Source organism: Eurosta solidaginis, chromosome 4 (assembly GCF_040869045.1).
Source record: "Eurosta solidaginis isolate ZX-2024a chromosome 4, ASM4086904v1, whole genome shotgun sequence".
Lineage (NCBI taxonomy): Eukaryota > Metazoa > Arthropoda > Insecta > Diptera > Tephritidae > Eurosta > Eurosta solidaginis.
Genome location: NC_090322.1, coordinates 116,474,140 through 116,493,993, shown reverse-complemented (window position 1 = coordinate 116,493,993; position 19,854 = coordinate 116,474,140). Strand labels below are relative to the sequence as shown.

The window sequence follows — 19,854 nt, the reverse complement described above, 5'->3', positions numbered from 1 at the left end:
AGGGAACCCAGATGATCCCAAAAAACTCCCGAAATGACCCCGACGGGATCCCGAACGTATACCGAAAACAATCCAGAAATGATGCCGGAAAGGTCCTCAAATGATCCCTTAATAGTCCCGAAATGACCCTGAAGGGATCCCCGACGGATCCCGGAAACTATCCAGAAATTATGCCGGAAAGGTTCCGAAATGATCCCCAAATAGTGCCGAAATGACCATGGCGAGATCCCGGACGGATCCCGAAAAGCATCCAGAAATGTTGGCGAAAGGGCCCCCAAATGATCCCGTATTAGTGGCGAAAAAGTCCTGAAATGACCCCGACGGGATCCCGGACGAATCTCGAAAACCATCCGGAAATGATGCCGGAATTGAACCCAAATTATCCCGAAAAAGTCCCGAAATGACGCCGACGGGATCCCGGACGGATCCCGAAAACCTTCCAGAAATGATGCCGAAATGGTTCCCAAATGATCCCGAATTGGTCCAAAAAAAGTCCCGAAATGACCCCGACCGGATCCCGGACGGATCCCGAAAACCATCCAGAAATGATGCCGATAGGGTCCCCAAATGATCCCGTATTAGTCGAGAAAAGTCCCGAAAGTACCCTAAATGATCCCGAAAAAGTCCTGAAATGACCCCGACGGGATCCCGGACGAATCCCGAAAACCATCCAGAAATGATGCCGGTAGGTACCCCAAATGATCCCGAAATAGTCCCGAAATGACCCCGTCCGGATCCCGTCCGGATCCCGGACGGATCCCGAAAACTATCCGGAAATGATGCCGAAAGGGTCCCCAAATGATCCCGTATTAGTCGAGAAAAAGTGCCGGAATGACCCCGACGGGATCCCGGACGGATCCCGAAAACCATCCAGAAATTATGCCGGAAGAGCCCCCAAATGATCGCGAAAAAGTCCCCAAATGACCCCGACATACTCCAGAGAAAGTTCCGAAATTGCTCCGAGGGGATCCACGACGGATCGCGAAAACCATACAGAAATGATTCCGGAAGGATTCCAAAATGATCCCGAAATAGTCCGGAAATGACCCAGATGGGATCCAGCACAGATCCAGAAATGATCCCGGAAGGGTCCAAAACCTATCCCGGAAAAGTAACAAAAAATACCGAAATGGCTCCTACGGCATCCCGGACGGATCCAGAAATGATCTCGGAAGGGTCCCCAAATGATCCCAAAATGGTCCCGAAATGACCCTGATGGATCCGGCAAACCATCAAGGAATTATGCCGGAAGGGCCCCAAATGATCCCGAAATAATACAGAAAAAGTCACGAAACGACCCCTAGAGGATCCCCAAATGATCCCGTATTAGCCCTGAAAAGGTCCCGAAATAACCCCTACGGGATCCCGGACAAATCCCGAAAACCATTAAGAAATGATGCCTGAAGGGATCCCAAATGATTCCGAAAAAGTCCCGCAATGATTCCGACGGGATCCCGAACGGATACCGAAAATCATCCAGAAGTGATGCCGGAAAGGTCCTCAAATGATCACCTAATAGTCCCGAAATGACCCTTAAGGGATCCTAGACGGATCCCGTAAACCATCCAGAAATGATCCCGATATAGTCCCGAAGAAGTCCGGAAATGACCCTAACGGGATCTCGAACGCATCCCTAAATGACCCTGACGGGATCCCGAAAGGATCCCGAAAACTATCCAGAAATGATGCCGGAAAGGTCCTCAAATGATCACCTAATAGTCCCAAAATGACCCTGACGGCATCCCGGACAGATCCCGAAATCCATCCAGAAATGATCTTGCGAGGGACCCCAAATGATTCCGAAAAAGTCCCGCAATGATTCCGACGGGATCCTGAACGGATACCGAAAACCATCCAGAAGTGATGCCGGGAAGGTCCTCAAATGATCACCTAATAGTTCCAAAATGACCCTGACGGCATCCCGGACTGATCCCGAAATCCATCCAGAAATGATCTTAGGAAGGTCCCAAAATGAGGCCGAAATAGTCTCGGAAAAGTCCAGAAATTACCCTGACGTGTTCCCGGACGAATCCTGAAAACCATCCTTAAATGATCCCGAAAAAGTCTCGAAATGACCCTGACGGGACCCCGAAAGGATCCCGAACACTATCCAGAAATGATGCCGGAAAGGTCCTCAAATGATCTCCTAATAGTTGCGAGACCCTGACGGGATCCCGAACGGATCCCGACAACTATCTAGAAATGATGCCGAAAGGGCCCGCAAATGATCCCGTATTAGTCGAGAAAAAGTCCCGAAATGACCCCGACCCCGACCCAAATGATCCCGAAAAGGTCCCCAAATGACCCCGACGAGATCCCGGACGGATCCCGAAAACCATCCAGAAATGATTCCGGAAGAGCCCCCAAATGTTTCCGAAAAAGTCCCCAAATTAGCCTGACGAGATCCCGGACGGATCCCGAAAACCATCCAGAAATGATGCCGAAAGGGTACCCAAATGATCCCGTATTAGTCGCGAAAAAGTCCCGAAATGACCCAGACGGGATGCCGGACGAATCCCGAAGACCATCCAGAAATGATGCCTAAAGGGACTCAAAATAACCCCGAAAAAGTCCCGTAATGATCCCGGAAACCATCAAGAATTTATCTCTCGAAGGTACGCAAATGATCCCGAAAGTACCCCGACGGGATCCTGGACGGATCCCGAAAACCATCCAGAAATGATGCCGTAAGGGTCCCCAAATGATCGCGAAATAGTCCCGAAATGATTCCGGAATAGTCCCGAAAATGTCTCAAAATAACCCCGACGGGATCCCGGACGGATCCAGAAAACTATACAGAAATGATCCCGGAAGGGTCCCAAAATTATCCCGAAATAGTCCCAAAAAATTCCCGAAATTACCCCGGCGGGATCCCGGACCGATCCCGAAAACCATCCAGAAATTATCCCGGAAGGGCCTCGATATGACCTTACGGGATTACAAATAAGGTGAAGCTAATTATAAAACCTATTAATATGGCAGCAGGCGCATTGGAGCGAATGAAAAGTTACATAGAAACATACAGGTAAAGCTAATAAAAGCGTGCTAATAAAAACAATTGAAGGAGGGCGGATGGCGGGTCTAGAAGGAGGGGACTACTGATCGTTCCTCCAAAATTGTCTAGATCTCGATCTATATGTGCCAGATACCAAAACCTATTGTTTTAGGAGAAAATTTATATTGAGTTATAACAATTTATAGATTTTACACCAGTGGGAGATAAAGGGGGGGGGGGGGGGGGGGGTGGCGGCGGTGTGTTTCACTGCGTACCCCTTGAGTCTGTGATATTGGTGAAGGCCAGTATACGTAAAGTTATAATGTGTAAAAATTATTAAAAAGTAATTGCTCGAAGGGGTCGTGGGACCCCCACCCCTCTTTCCATGTTCGAAAAAAATTTCGCTAGTAGACTACTGTCTGTGTCCCAAATTTCATCAAAATCCGTGTAGCCATTCTGGCGTGATTCAGTCGCAAAGACGAAAAAATATAATAATTAAATTATAACTGTTCCTAGGGGGCGGGGACCACGCCCCTTTTGAAAAATATATAGCTAGTAGATCCTTCTAGACTATTGGCTATATGTGTGCAAAATTTCATCCAAATCGGTCCAGCCGTTCTTGCGTTATTGAGTCACAAGGACAAACGTCTGGACAAACATCCAAACATCCAAATATCCAAACATCCAAACATACAAACATCCAAACATCCAAACTTTCCCATTTATAATATATATTAGATTAGATTAGATATTAGATTATAGCGTTTTCTTTTCTGAAATAAATTGATGCCTAAGTAAATGGTAAAGCCTTAATGGTGTTACTCCTACCCCAGAAAATTGTCAACATTTATAGTGCATACAAAGAACATTTAATCTCACCATATTCACTCATATCATAAATCACACAAGAAGATTACGCATTGAGCATGTAAACATTATATCATCTCTTTCTTATGGGCAATTCTTACGTAATTTTCCTTTAGCTCTAGTTTTTTCTCTCTTTCCTTCATTCGCTCAAACAGTCAACTCTGACGTTGTTGCGCAGAACGAAGCAATTTTGAACTCGTGAATGCGCAATCTCTTAGGTGACTGTGCACTCATACTAACAGAGTATATGTCGAACTCAAAAGCGAATTGAAAGTTTCACAGAGTTGCACTGCTACACCGCCATTTTATACAGGGTAAAAGTGTAACGCTTTTGCGTTGCGAGCAGGCAACAATTTTCACAAAAGAACGAAATACCCCGTAAAGGCGGTGCCTGTTTTTTAGAATAGAACAACAACCCTTGCGTGGCGTACAAAAAGCGTAACACTATAGCCAGAAAAGAAAACGCTATTAGATTAGATATTAGATATATATTGACGTGACTGCAGCTTTAGCACACTTCCTCCAGAATTTCTGATGCATTCTTCACGGCTATAATTTCCGCCTGAAAGACGCTGCAGTAATCTGGCAGCCTGTAGGATTTACTTATTTCTGGATCGACGCAGTAAACAGCAGACCCGACCACTTCCATTAATTTGGAACCATCCGTATACACATGTATAGTATTTCCGCCTCAATTGTGGCCCCAAGAGCTCTTTCGAAGCTCAGGCACGGGACCATATATTCCGTTTGCCCAATATTATATGGCGCCTGCTACTGCTACGGCCATATGGGGTGGACTCAAGCTGCTACGAAGCCTTAAGCGTTGTTGAGGTTGCTAACGCGATGTTTTTGCCCATGGGGTCTGCAGGCGGGGGATTTTCCAGTTCTTCCTAATGAAGTCTATTTCAATCTCCCCGTTAAACACAATGTTGTTAATCACATTATTAAAAGGATAATTTACCAATTCACAAAGGTAGACGACTTCATCCTGCAAAACTTCAAGTTGCTGAAGAAGAGTTTGATTTAATGTTCCCGAAAAGAATCTGTCGTTGTCGTTAATGGGGTTAGACCTATTGAAGAAGGGGATCAAGCAATAACGGAATTTCTAGCACCTACCTAAATCAAAAAATTACAAAGATTTTTAGCTATGATTAATTTCTATCATCGTGTTATTTCAATTCTGACTAATTTTTGGTTTCATTATATTCGCATCTTACTAATTTCCAGATGCCAAGTTCGACCCAATTTCTGTATACACTGATGCTATAAAAACCGCATTGGGAGGAGTTTTACAGCAACTTATTAATAATCAATGGCAGCCTCTTAATTTTTTCAGCAAAACTTAACCCCAGCTCAACTAAATTATTCCACTTTTCGCAAAGAACAGTTAGCTATTTATAAAGGGCTGGGATTTTTTTGTTCTTATGGACCACAAGTCATTCACAACAGCTCTTTTCACAAAAACTGAACATTCTCCAAGACAAGCCCGCCAGTTCATTTCACAATTCACTAGTGATATTAGACAGAGTTGGAGGTAGTGCATTAATAGCAGCCTTCACTCGCATTTTAGTGATGGTAATGCAAAAATATCAGCCTCACTGTTGTTGTTGTTGTTGTTGTAGCGATAAGGACACTCCCCGAACGCCTTGGGGAGTGTTACTCGTATCGATGTTGATGGTTCTTTGTCGAATGCATATCCGGTACGTTCCAGTACCGGCCCCTACCATCTCGGGAACGATTTGGTATAACCGCATGCGACCTTCTAGGCCATCCCGCCCTCCCATTCTCTACATCCACGAGGAGTTCGGGGTCGCCAGAGCTTCGGCTGTTAATGAAACAGGATTTTCCACTGATAGGTGAGGTTGACAATTGGGTTGGAGGAGCTATATATTGCGCTGGCAACCCCTTGAAAGGGTTGCGCTACACAACCCCTTGAATCAATTTGGTATTTTAGTCCTCTCTTATGACAGGCATACCTACCGCGGGTATATTTTACGCCCCCTAACCCGCCGGGGCTTGGGACCCGCCACATAAAACTATACTCCAATGAAATATACCAACAAGCCTCGGATAAATACAGTCTCTATTGATGACGACCATGGCAAACGTTTGAAGGACAATGAATTGAGGGCGTGCACCTGGAACGTCCGCTCCCTGAATGGGATTGGTGCAGATGCCCGGCTGGTTGATGTCCTCGTCAAAGCAAAATCTTACATCACCGCCATCCAAGAAATGCGTTGGACGAAGCAAGGAAGAAAGAAGGTCAAAAATTGTGACATCTATTGGAGCGGCCATACGAATAAGCGCAGTTTCGGCGTTCACACCTGTGGACGAGCGTCTCGCCGCTATCCGAATAAAAGCAAAATTTTTTAATATATCATTCATCTGCGCCCATGGAGGAGAAAGACGATGTGGTGAAAGACACTTTTTATGAACAATTAGAACGCACACACGAGCACTGCCCCCGTCATGATATAAAAGTCGTGCTTGGCGACTTTAACGCCAGGGTGGGCAAAAAAGGTGTTTTTGGCCCTACAGTCGGAAAGTTCAGCCTACACAATGAAACTTCTCCTAACGAACTGAGGCTGATTGACTTTGCCGGTGCTCGAAACATGGCCATATCCAGCACGAGGTTCATGCATAAAAAGATACATCAAGCTACATGGCTGTCTCCTGATCGAAATACTCGCAATCAGATCGATGACGTTGTGATAGACGGACGGCATTGCCTCTAGGACACAAGGAAAGCTATACGTCGAAAAGCTTCAATCACAACAGATTGCCAATGATTTCGCAATTCGACTTTCACACCTGCTCTCTGAGAGCATAACTCAGCCTGAAGGAATACAGGAGCAGTGGGAGCATATCTCCAAAGCACTTCGTACTGCCGCCGAGGAAAAAATTGGTTACCGGCGGCCACGAAAAAACAAATGGTACGATGAAGAATGCCGCGTTGCAACCGAAAGAAAAGACGCTGCCTACAGGGTTACGTTAAAAGCGAGCGCAACAAGAGGAGTGTGTGAACGCTATCGTGAGTTGAAAAGCAAAGCGAGACGCCTTTCCAGGAATAAAAGCGCATAAGCAGAAAGGCGTGAGTGCGAGGAGCTTGAGCTGCTAGCCACCAGGAATAACGCCCGACAATTTTACCAAAAAATACGGCGACAGACTGAAGGTTTTAGGACCGGGGCAAACTCCTGTAGGAACGAAAACGGCGACATTGTAACTGATTTCCAGAGAGTGCTTAGATTATGGAGGGAACGCTTCTCTGCTCTCCTAAATGGAGGCAGTGATTCACCGCGCAGAGATGACGAACCCGATCCCGCAATCGATGATGATGGGATATATGTCCCCCGCCCGATTATGATGAAGTTAGAATAGCAATAACCAGATTGGAAAACAACAAGGCCGTGGGCGCTGATGGATTGCCTGCGGAGCTATTCAAGTACGGCGGCGAGGAGTTGCTAAGGTGCATGCAGCAGCTTCTTGGCAAGATATGGGCGGACGAGTGCATGCCCGACGATTGGAATCTAAGTTTTCTCTGCCCAGTCCACAAGAAGGGGGATACTGCAAAATGCACCAACTATCGTGGAATCAACCTTTTTAATATCGCATATAAGGTCCTTTCAAGTGTATTGTGCGAAAGATTAAAGCCCACCGTGAACCGGCTGATTGGACCTTATCAGTGCGGCTTCAGACCTGGTAAATCTACCATCGACCAGATTTTCACAATGCGCCAAATCTTGGAAAAAATCCGTGAAAAGAGAATCGACACACATCACCTCTTCTTCGATTTTAAAGCCGCCTTCGACAGCACGAAAAGGAGCTGCCTATATGCCGCTATGTCTGAACTTTGTTTCCCCGCAAAACTTATACGGCTGTGCAAAATGACGTTGAGCCACACCATCAACTCAGTCAGAATTGGGAAGGACCTCTCCGAGCCGTTCGAAACTAAACGAGGTTTCAGACAGGGTGACCCCCTATCGTGCGATTTCTTTAATTTGATGCTGGAGAAAATTATACTAGCTGCAAAACTTAACCGCACTGGAACAATATACTATAAAAGCGTGCAATTACTGGCATATGCTGATGACATTGATATCATCGGCCTAAACACCCGCGCTGTTAGTTCTGCTTACTCCAAGCTGGAAAAAGAAGCGGTAAAGATGGGTTTGATGGTGAATGAGGACAAAACGAAGTACCTGATGTCATCGAGCAAAGAGTCAGCGCATATGCGCCTTGGCAACCACGCTACTGTTGGCAGCCATAATTTCGAAATAGTAAAAGACTTCGTTTATTTGGGAACCAGCATCAACATTAGCAACAACATCAGCACTGAAATCCAGCGAAGAATCAATCTTGCCAATAAATGCTACTTTGGACTAGGTAGGCAATTGAAAAGTAAAGTCCTCTCTCGGCGAACGAAAATCATACTCTACAAGTCACTTATCGTACCCGTCCTGCTATATGGGGCAGAAGCATGGACCATGACAACAGCAGATGAAGCGGCTTTGGGAGTGTTCGAGAGAAAAGTTCTTCGAAAGATTTATGGACCTCTACGCGTTGGCGATGGCGAGTACCGAAGAAGATTTAATGGTGACTTATTTTGTTTTGTTGATTTTCCGACAGGGTGGATAAATGATGCATATTGGAACGATTTTCCGTCATCCCTTGTCAAATTTGGTTTCGAGATAAACCGGTTTCGGCGTTGTGCCATCATCAGTGTCGATTTTCGTTCTGATCTGTTGATGTTGTTTGTCCTGTATTTATAGTTCGTAGGTATATGAGAAGGCATTGTCAAATTTGATGCTTGTGTATATTTATTTATGTGTATGTGCTGTGTGCTCATTCAGAACCAAGGGTGGTTACTGATTGAATTTGTGTAGTTGACTGAGGCAGGTAAAAAAGTCTGTAATTTTAGTAGTTTGACCTTCTTTGTAGGTTTGTTGTTTTGGTGCATTAACTGTTTTGTGTTTATTTGTTGTAGTACCTGTGTGATTACTTTGTTTCTTGTAAATAAGTTTTAAGGGCTCGAATATTGTGTCAGAAATTGTGTTTATCTGCTTGTTTATTATTCTACCGTCGAATGTTTTCTGACTACTAACAATTTACAAGCGCCGCCTACTAAAAATTCATAAAACAAAGGCCAGCATTTGGTTCAACAAACAATGCCTGGAATTGAATGTTACTCCAAAATTCGCTAAAATAACAATAAAGGCAAATACCAAGTCTAGCAGGAAAACCGTTAGAAAAGCGGAAAGAGATTTTTAAAGATATGAGTTGGAAAGCTTATACTCCAAGAAGGATGAGATAAATGCCGAGTTATTATCTATCCATTTAAGATTGGCAGAACAGCTACCCACAACTGCATTAATGGAATGCTTCGACCGCATAACGGCAGAAGTCGATCAGGAACCACAACAAAAATACAGGTCGCTGAACCGGAAATTGGACAAGCTGGCTGGTCGACGAGAATGTAACCAAAAACAGAAAACTCACTAGTTTCATGAGAAGTTCGTTAACCTCACAACAGTGGCCATTACCAAGGAAGAGGCCCAACTTCTCGAAAAGGGTTTGAAGCACAATATCATGGACCAAAATGCAGTAAGAAAAACTGAGCAGGCGACTGTAGATGCGGAGATCGCAATATCATTGATACCACAAGAGGAACAGGAGCACGCAAGACACATGTGCAGGGAAATAATAAAAAAGGAGGTGAAAGCACAGGAAGGGCAAAAAGCTAATGCAGAGGAGAAAACAATAAAGAATCTACGGCATAAATTAAAGAAAAACGATATTGTCACAACGAAAGCGGACAAAGGAAATACCACTGCGCTAATCGGGAAAGAGGAATATATAGCCAAAACAGAAGAACTCATAGAGGACATGAAATGTCGTATAATAAGAGAGGATCCCACGGATGAATACCAAAAACGAATCAAAGTTGCTATAAAAAATGCAACAAATATAGCAGATTCTAACATGGCACATAGATTGCGCTACCTCCACTGATTGCGCTACCAAAAATCCACAAGCCGGACACGCCAATGAGGCCCATCATTAATTTTAAATCGGCACCATGTTACAAACTGACCAAACATTTAAAAACGATATTGGAAGATACTCTGGAGCTAAGGAACATATTTTCAATAGCTAACACAACAGAACTAATAGAGAAACTTGAGACCATAGAACTAACAAAGAACAGCAAATTGGTATTTTTGACATAAAGGATTTATACCCATCCATACCACTATCGGAGGCATTTGACATAGTTAGCTCAACAATAGCTCATAATAAAAATAAAAAAAACAAAGTGAAAAGTATGAAAATCACAAATACGCTGAGAACCACTTTACGTCAAAACTATTTTCAATTCAACAATAAAATATATAGAGAAACAAACGGTCTTGGACTGGGAAGCCCCACATCAGCCATTCTTATGGAAGTGTTCATGCAAAATCTCGCAGAAAAGTACATACAGGAGCTGGAGTCTAAAGTAGGCGTGTCATTTTATGCTAGATACGTGGATGACATAATATGCGTTTTAACTACTAATAACGAAGAGCTTGTTCTGAAGTACCTCAACAAACAACACGGAAATATAAAATTTACAATGGAAACTGAAAAAGACGGAGGAATCAACTATCTATACCTCACGATAAATATTGATAAAGTTGCCAAAAGATTTAACTATGACATATATAGAAAGCCAACGGCCACCGACACAATAATACATAATAGCTCAAATAACCCCCAACAGCATAAAAATGCAGCGTTAAGGCATTTGGTACATAGACTTGAAAAAACACCTCTTACACAAGAGGCATATAAGAGAGAGCTTGAAGTCATATATGTATAACATTGCTGCAAACAACGGATATAAAAAAGCACTAGTAGTCTTTAAAAAATACAAAATTAACACGGCGTTCAAAGCATCGAACAATCTAGGGAGAAAATTAAGAACTAACACTAGCTCAGAGGATCCGTTTAGCAGCCACGGCGTATACAAGCTTACCTGCGGATGTCAACATAGTTACAAGGACAAACATGACGGCAAATAAAAACGAGGTTCAGAGAGCACATTAGAGATTACAACAAAAAAAAAAAAAAACGCGGAATCCAAGCATTATACCAGAGTCTAAATTCGCGAATCATATGGTCGAAAATGAGTGTCCCCCCAGCAAACATCAATAAAACAATTAGGGTTCTTCACATACAAGCAAAAGGCCGACGGCTGAACGTACTCGAAAACATGGAATCTACAAACAGAAAACATTCGACGGTAGAATAACAAACGAACAGATAAACACAATTTCTGACATAATATTCGAGCCTTTAAAACTTGTTTACAAGAAACAAAGTAATCACACAGGTACAACAACAAATAAACACAAAACATTTAATGCACCAATACAGCAAACCCACAAAGAAGCTCAAACTACTAAAATTACAGACTTTTTTACCTGCCTCAGTCAACTACACAAATTCGATCAGTAACCACCCTCGGTTCTGAAGCATACAATTTTGCAATACCTGCTCATATACCTACGAACTATAAACACAGGACAAACGACATCTACAGATCAGAACGAAAATCGACACTGATGATGGCACAACGCCGAAACCGGTTTGTCTCGAAACCAAATTTGACAAGGGATGACGGAAAATCGTTCCAATATACTACATCATTTAATGATGAGCTGTACGAGCTATACGCAGACATCCACATAGCCCAGCGAATTTAAACGCAGCGGCTGCGCTGGTTAGGCCATGTTATGCGAATGAAAGATGATGAAACGGCCAAGAAAGTATTTCTATCGGAACCCGCCTATGGAAGCAGAGGTAGAGGGCGGCTCCACTCCATTGGAAGGACGGGGTGGAAAACGATTTAAACTCCCTTGGTGTGACCAATTGGCGCCGGTTGGCGGAGCGAAGGAGCGACTGGCGCGCCTTGTTGGACGGCCATAACCGTTTAGACGGTTAAGCGCCAATTAAGTAAGTAAGTAACCTGCCGGGGGTATATCGTATATAGATTTTATTAATTAACTAGCAGACCTGACAGACGTTGTTCTGCTCTAACTTTGGTCTATCTGCATAACGTTAAGGAAGTTTTTACTTCTTACTCTCCCTCCCCCTCTCCACGTTTTCTCCGTCCTTTTATTCACTCCTCTCTCGCCTTCCTCCACAGAGTATATTAACTTTGATCGGATAACGGTTGGTTTTACAGGTATAAAGGAATCGAGATAGACTTCCATATATCAAAATCATCAGTATCGAAAAAAAATTTGATTCAGCCATGTCCGTCCGTCCGTCCGTCTGTTAGCTCGATAATTTGAGTAAATATTGGGATATCTTCACCAAATTTGGTACACAAGCTTATCTGAACCCAGGTTACGTTAGGTTAGGTTGAACTGGCCGGTCCATGAGGACCTCACATAGACTGATTGAGTCAGCAGTGTTACCAGAAGTTTATTTTAACGACCAAACTAAAAAACCCTGTCAAAAACCAGGACCTATGTTATAAAATAAATAAAATAAAATGGCGGCCACCGTGGTGTGATGGTAGCGTGCTGCGCCTACCACACCGTATGCCCTGGGTTCACACCCCGGGCAAAGCAACATCAAAATTTTAGAAATAAGGTTCTTCAATTAGAAGAAAATTTTTCTAAGCGGGGTCGCCCCTCGGCAGTGTTTGGCAAGCGCTCCGGGTGTATTTCTGCCATGAAAAGCTCTCAGTGAAAACTCATCTGCCTTGCAGATGCCGTTCGGAGTAGGCATAAAACATGTAGGTCCCGTCCGGCCGATTTGTAGGGAAAATCAATAGGAGCACGACGCAAATTGGAAGAGAAGCTCGGCCTTAGATCTCTTCGGAGGTTATCGCGCCTTATATTTATTTTATTTTATTTATGTTATAAAATAACTCCGCCCTCTTGGCAAATACTAGAATCTTCCTAGGAATTAAGCCACTTGCTGCTTCTAGATCTGACAGCTGTATCACTCCTATTAGCTGGAGTCTTAGCCTGGCAAGTGCAGGGCACGAGCATAGAACGTGCTCGATGGTTTCCTCCTCCAACCCGCACTTCCTACATATGCTATCACTGACCAAGCCTAATTTAAAGGCATGTGACGCCAGAAGGCAGAGTCCAGTCAGAATACCCGTCATTAGTCTACAGTCCTCTCTTTTTAATGAGAGAAGCAACTTTGTTAGTCTAAGGTTGTAAGACCTACACATAATCTTCGACACTTTACAGCCCCGCGCTTAAGCCCATGCCTATCCCGCTTGGTCGATCATGTGCACCTCTCGCCTTCGCTTAATCTTGCCCACTCTAATTGGGTCGTCGACGGAGGAAGCTTCAAGGGATGCGCCCTTTTTAGCTAGTTCATCCGCTTTTTCATTCCCATCTATTCCCATATGCCCTGGGACCCAATATAGATGTATGCTTCTCCCTTTCCCGATTCTCTCCAGAGACTGCTTACACTCTAACACGCATTTAGATGCTGTGCTATGCGAGATTATTCCCTTAATTGCTGCTTGACTGTCAATATAAAAGTTACCACGATTGCAGCTTAAGCTATTCTCTTCCAGGGTTTCTACTGCTTTGGTTACGACTAATATTTCCGCTTGGAAAACGCTACAGTAATCCGGCAGTCTGTAGGATCTGCTTATTTCCGGATCAGCACAATATACCACAGACCCTACTCCTTCCACTACTTTGGAACCATCTATGTACACATGTATCGCCTCGTCCGCCATTTACGCACCCTTGCGCCAACCGTCCACCTCTATTGTGGCCTTAAGATTTCCCTCGAACCGCAGATAGGGAATCAGGTAGTCTGTTCGTCTTGTGATTGATGACGCTATACTACTATGGCCATATGGTCGGCGCTCAAGCTGCCCGAAGCCCCGAGCCTGGTCGCAGTTGTTAATGTTATGCTCTTTGCTACCAGGTCTACAGATGGAATGTGCAGAATGGCATACAGTGCAGCCGTCGGAGTTGTTTTCAGGGCTCCCGTAATGCTAAGCATCGATAGTCTGCATACCCCCTCAAATTTTTTGAGGTATGTTGTTTTTTGTGTGGCTTTCCTCCAAACAAGAACTCCATAGTATAGAATAGGGCTTACAATCGCTGTAAAAACCTAATGAGAAAGAGAGGGCGATAAGCCCCACGTACACCCCGGAATACTTTTACATGCATAGAGTGCCGTTGAGGCCTTCTTGACCCTCTCCTCCACCTTGAGCTTCCATGACAGCTTACTGTCTAGGATGATTCCTAGATACGCAAGGTTTCTCCTGTAAGGTCACCCTCCTAACTTAGGCCTGGTCCAATTTGGGACCTTGTACTTCTTTGTAAACAAGACCATATCCGTCTGCTCCGCATTGACTTTCAACCTGACATTAGATGCCCAGGTATGAATATCCCGAAGCGCCCGATCCATCAAAGAACTAATTGTTGGAAGGCACTTTCCACTTATGACAATTGCAACGTCATCTGCGTATACCGTAAGTTTTACGGCTCCCTCATCGAATCGCCTGAGCAGTTGGTTGATGACCAGCGTCCACAGCAGAGGTGATAGCACCCCTCCCTGCGGCGTGCCCCTGTCCACTGATTTCGTGGCCTCGTACAATCCCCTTTGTGATGTAATCTTTCTGCAATTTAACATGCAGCCGATCCATCTGATTAAGGCAGGATGTACTTTAATGTAATTAAGACCATCCATAATCGCCCATTTTGAAACATTACTGAAAGCCCCGGCAATGTCCAAGAAGACTTCTAGAGCATACTCCTTATATTCCAGGGATTTCTGTACGCTTATTACCACCCTATGCAATGCGGTGTCTACCGACTTGCCTTTGGTGTACGCATGCTGTGTTGTGGAGAGCAGCTTTTCATCCACGTTGGACTTTATGTACACATCTATCAGCCTCTCAAAAGTTTTGAGCAGAAATCAAGTTAAGCTAATGAGTCTATAGTCTTTGGGATACACGTGACCGATCTTCCCCGCCTTTGGTAGGAAAGCTACACGAGCAGTTCTCCAAGAGTGCGGTACATGATTCGGCCTTATGCACCCATCGAATATTATTTTAAGCCATTCAAAAACTGCCATCCTTGAAACTTGTAGCATGGCCGGGAATATACCGTCTGGGCCCGGCGATTTAAACTTAGAAAACGTCTTCACTACCCACTCGATCTCGGTATCGGTCACCAAGCCCGGCACTACCCGCTCCGTGATCGAAGTGTGAGTGCTGTCTGCTGGCTCTTCTAAGCCATATTCCGATGGGAAATGTGTATCGAGAAGCACCTTAAGGGATTCCTCACTATTACGTGACCATTCCCCGTTCTCTTTCTTTATTAGTCCCTGAACTATATTTCCCCTTGCTAGGACTTTTCTCAACAGTGCTGTCGCTGGAGCACTCTATGTCCGTACAGAAACTTTTCCATGAGTTTCTCTTCACCCTGGTAATTTCACGCTTGTAGATCCTCAATAGATCTCTGTATTCGTCCCGACACGTCCCGCTCTCCGCGGTCTTTGCGAGCTTAAACATTTCTTTTGCCTGTCTACTTAGAAGACTCAGCTCATTGCTCCACCATTGCGGCTTTGCTTTTCCTCTGAATCTTCTTAGAGGGTAAACTTTGGTATACGCAGTCATAAGCGTCCTTGTTAGGAATTCATTCGACTCCTCCAGTTCCTCCACATTGGCAATCTCTTTGGGTTGTCCCAGTTTTGTTACTACCTCTTTCTGGGATTTAGTCCAGTTCGTTGACCTAGGGTTTCTAAAGGTTGCTCCCTTCTCTACCCTCTTTAGGGAGATGCTGAAGCTGATATACGCATGGTCGGAGAAGGATGGTCTATCAAGAACCATCCAATCATACCTTGATATATCACGATCGGAGCTCAATGTAATATCCAGAACATTGCTGGATGTTGGACCAATGTATGTAGGGACATTTCCCCTGTTGGCTATCTGTAAATTGGTTTGCAGGATGTAACAAAATAGAGATTCGCCTCTCTCGTTCGTATCTGCTCCTCCCCACGCATTGTGGTGCGCATTTGCATCTGCGCTTATGACCAACCGCCCTTTGCACCCGTCCTCCTGTACTAGCCTTTTTCACTCCATCGGTGGAACCTCCGCAGCATGGGCCATTTAGCAGGACGCCAGGATAAATGCCTGCTTATTCTTTTGCTCAACGGCCACCACTACGAGGTCCTCAGTAGTGTAATTAGGCAGCATATATGAATGCAGCTGTTTCCTTACCATTACTACAGCTCGCACCCGTCCTTCCGTTTGCGCGGTGTAAACGCCAAACACGCGCGTGCTAAGTCCAGAAACCTTTCCTCCCGATGCGAGCCACGGCTCCTGGAGCAGCGCCACGTCAAACGAACCCTTCTCAATGGTTAGGAGGAGTTCGCTCGACGCCACTTTACTGTACACCTAGAATGTTGAAGTTTGACATGTGGACTGATAGTGAGACTCTTGATAAAACTTTTTCAAATATTATTAATCATAAATCAAAAATCGTTAAACCTATCGTAACAAAATTCGGCAGAGAGGTTGCATTTACTATAAGGAATGCTTTGAAGAAAAATGAACGAAATCGGTTAAGGACCACTCCCACTTTTGTATAATAGATTTTTAAAAGGGTCGTGGACGAATAAAATAAGCCTTATCTGACCAAAAAAAAAAAACATCAATGGTATTTCATTTCCCAAGTGGATTTATAACAATAAATAGGAAAAACTTCAAATTTAATAAAATGGGGGTGGCACCGCCCCTTTGAGGACTAAGCAACTTTCTATGTTTCGGGAGCCATAACTGGAAGAAAAATTAACGGATCGTAATAAAATTGGGTACACAAATTTTCCCTATAGCAGGAAATATTTCTAGGAAAAATGGACGAGATCGGTTAAAGACCACGCCCACCTTTATATAAAAGATTTTTAAAAGGGTCGTAGACGAAAATAATAAGCTATATCTTAGCGAAAAAGAGCTTTGTGTCAATAGAATTTTACTTTCTAAATTGAATTATAACATTAAATTGGAAAAACTAAAATTTTTGAAAATGGGTGTGGCACCGCCCCTTTTATGACTAAGCAATTTTCTATGTTTCGGGAGCCATAACTCGATGAAAATTTAACATATCGTAATGAAATTGTATACACATATTTTCCTTATAGCAACAAATATTTCTAGTAAAAATGGACAGGATCTGTTAAAGACCACGGCAACTTAGATATAAAACAAGTTTAAAAGGGTCGTAGACTAGAATAATAAGCTATAACTTAGCAAAAAATAAATTTGAATCAATGATATTTCACTTATCAAGTTTTATTGTAAGAGGAAATGGGGAGAATTTTTTTTTTAACGGGCGGTGCCACGTGTTATGTAGAAAAGTAATTTATCTGAAATGAAATGTACAATTGAAGCTCACGCTGAGTATACAATGTTCGGTTACACCCGAACTTAGACACCTTTACGTGTTTTCTTTCTTTTTTTCTTTTCTTTTCTTTTCCTTTCCGTTTAACCCCGTCTTATAATAATTGCATATTAAATTATTATGTTTTTTAAGAGAAACTGAAAAGAAAGAAACATTTACTGGCATATTGCGAGGGTACCATTTCGAAAACCACCACGTAATCATCATCAGACAATTTCGTAATGTTATCAAAGGTTTCACCGAAATTCGAACCGCGAATCACACGAATACGCTTAAGCGCCAAATACACGACACGAACATTTCCGCGAACATTCCCGTTATGTCATGTTTCTGCGACCTTTTCTGTCGTGTATGGTGGTGTTTGCCAGTTCGTGCAAATGTTCGCCAAAAATCAAAATATTTTAATTTTTGGCGAACATTTGCGCGAACTGTTCGTGCGTGTATGGCGAAATAGCTCATAATCGTAGTAATTTCTGAACGGAACAGACGTGCGCAGAAAAGTAAAATGGACAATAAAAAATTTCTGAGTGAATTTATTGAAATATATAAATCTTTGCCATCATTGTGGCAAGAAAAAGCAAAGATTATTGTAATAGAATTAAAAAGAATAATGATTATGCGACTTTAATCGAAAAATTAAAAGAAGTAGATCCTGATGCCACAAAGGATACAGTTATAAAAAAAATAAGTAGGCGAAATACCGGCGTGAATAAAAAAAAAGAGAGATAGTTTGAAGTCTGGTGCTGGAGCTGAGAATGAATATGTTCCTACTCTTTGGTGCTATGATTTGCTATGCTTTTTGAAAGATCAAGAAGAACCTTTGGCAGGCGTTACCACAATGCAGGATGAAAATACAAACACATTTGATGTAAGAAAAAAAGTCAAAATTTTATTGTTTCTTTTTTTTTGTGAACACAAACATTCATTTTGTTTTTATTCCGTAAATGATTCACTTTCTTATATTTAATATATTGTTCTGCCACGGAACTGCTCCCACTGTATTAAAATAATTACAATATTTTCTCGAGTAGTTTTTGCTAAATTGGATGCATTCTTTGCACTTGAAGCTTGAAGAGCTGTAAGTCCATGGTCATTATGCCAATCGGCGTATTCTATCGCTCCGGGATCTGTTTCTTCAACATCGAATCCACCTTCAAAATACGTCTCATTTTGCCTCCGTAAAAAGTTATGCAAGTAGCAACAGGTTAACACAATTTTCGTGTCTTTTTCTGGTGATAAATTAATAGTTTGTAGGAGAATTCTAAATCTTGATGCTAACATGCGAAAACAGTTTTCAACAATTCTTCTCGCCCGAGAAAGCCTGTAGTTAAAAATTATTTCTTCTTCCTTGAGTGTGTTGTGGCTAAATGGCTTCATGATATTTTCTAACAGGGGAAAAGCATCGTTAGCTACGAATACAAATGGTAGTTTTTCTTCGCAGTTTGGAAGCGGCTGAGGGTCAGGAATTTTCAATGTTTTATTTTTTAGAGATGAAAAAATTTTGTTTCGCTAAAAAGACCGGCTTCAGACGCTCTTCCATTTGTGCCAACATCCACCATCAAAAATTCGTAATTAGCATAAACCACTGCCATTAAAATGATGGACATTTTTTTTTATAATTATAATAAAAATATCCAGATCCAGGTGGCTTTGTTATATTGACGTGTTTTCCATCAATTGCGCCTATACAATTGGGAAGTTCCAGCGTGCATCAAAATTTTTCGCTTCTACCTTCCAATCTTTTTCTGTTTGTGGAAGCTGACAAGTAATGAAAAACTTATAAATCTTTCTTTTTAGGAATTCACTGTTCGACCAAGCAAAAGAAAAGTTTCTGAAGAAGATACACTTATTAAAATTGCATGCGAGGGACTTGCCAACAGCCGCGAACCCACAGAAGGTGACTCCTTGGCTCAATCGTGGGCTTCGCAATATAGTGAAATTGAGGCTTCTCAGAAAACGATTGCGCGAAAAATCATATCAGATGTTTTATTTCAAGGTTGCTTGGGAGCATTGGAATTTAGACACGTGATTCAAATCCAAAATGTTTTTAACCCAAGTCAAATATTAACACCAAATGTCATTCCGCAATACCCAATGCGCACATCTACGCAACTTAACTACGCGGTGCCCCAACACATGCAGAATTATACAATAAGAGTTCCGACTCCTTTAAGTAGCGGCTCGTCCATAAACAGTAGTAGAATGTCACCTCAAGTCACACAAAACGTACGAATCGTTGAAGATACATCATCCATTAATTCGAGCTCGGTAGAAAACTTACAAAATTTCTTTGCATCGTTTGAAACGGACGAATAATTTATTTTTATTTTTACTTCAAAAAACCAATAATTTTCAGACACACATATGTACACATGAAACTTTTCTTGTTTAGTCGGAAACAAATAATTTAATCAATAAATAATTACCTTAATAAAATCTTTCAATTGACTTACTATGGCATCACAAGTCTCTGTAACTATTTTCCCAATCGTTTGGGGCGCAATTGCTGTCAAAAATTTTATGTCTTCAAAGCTATTGCCACTAGCTAGAAAGCGC

At 42.7% G+C, this 19,854-nt stretch overlaps 1 protein-coding gene across 2 annotated transcripts in view; it reads left to right on the top strand.

Moving 5' to 3' along the window:
- Positions 1 to 19,269, top strand: part of LOC137250180 (protein rogdi-like) — a 153,338-nt gene extending 134,069 nt beyond the window's left edge. Inside the window, exon 7 of one of the 2 annotated variants that reach the window (XM_067782565.1) lies at positions 19,096 to 19,269. In XM_067782565.1, the coding sequence (XP_067638666.1) occupies positions 19,096 to 19,133 (38 nt within the window). In that variant the 3' untranslated portion in view covers positions 19,134 to 19,269. The remainder of the gene's footprint in view (positions 1 to 19,095) is intronic. The other variant, XM_067782569.1, reaches the window with a different exon arrangement.
- Positions 19,270 to 19,854: the final 585 nt, after the last annotated feature.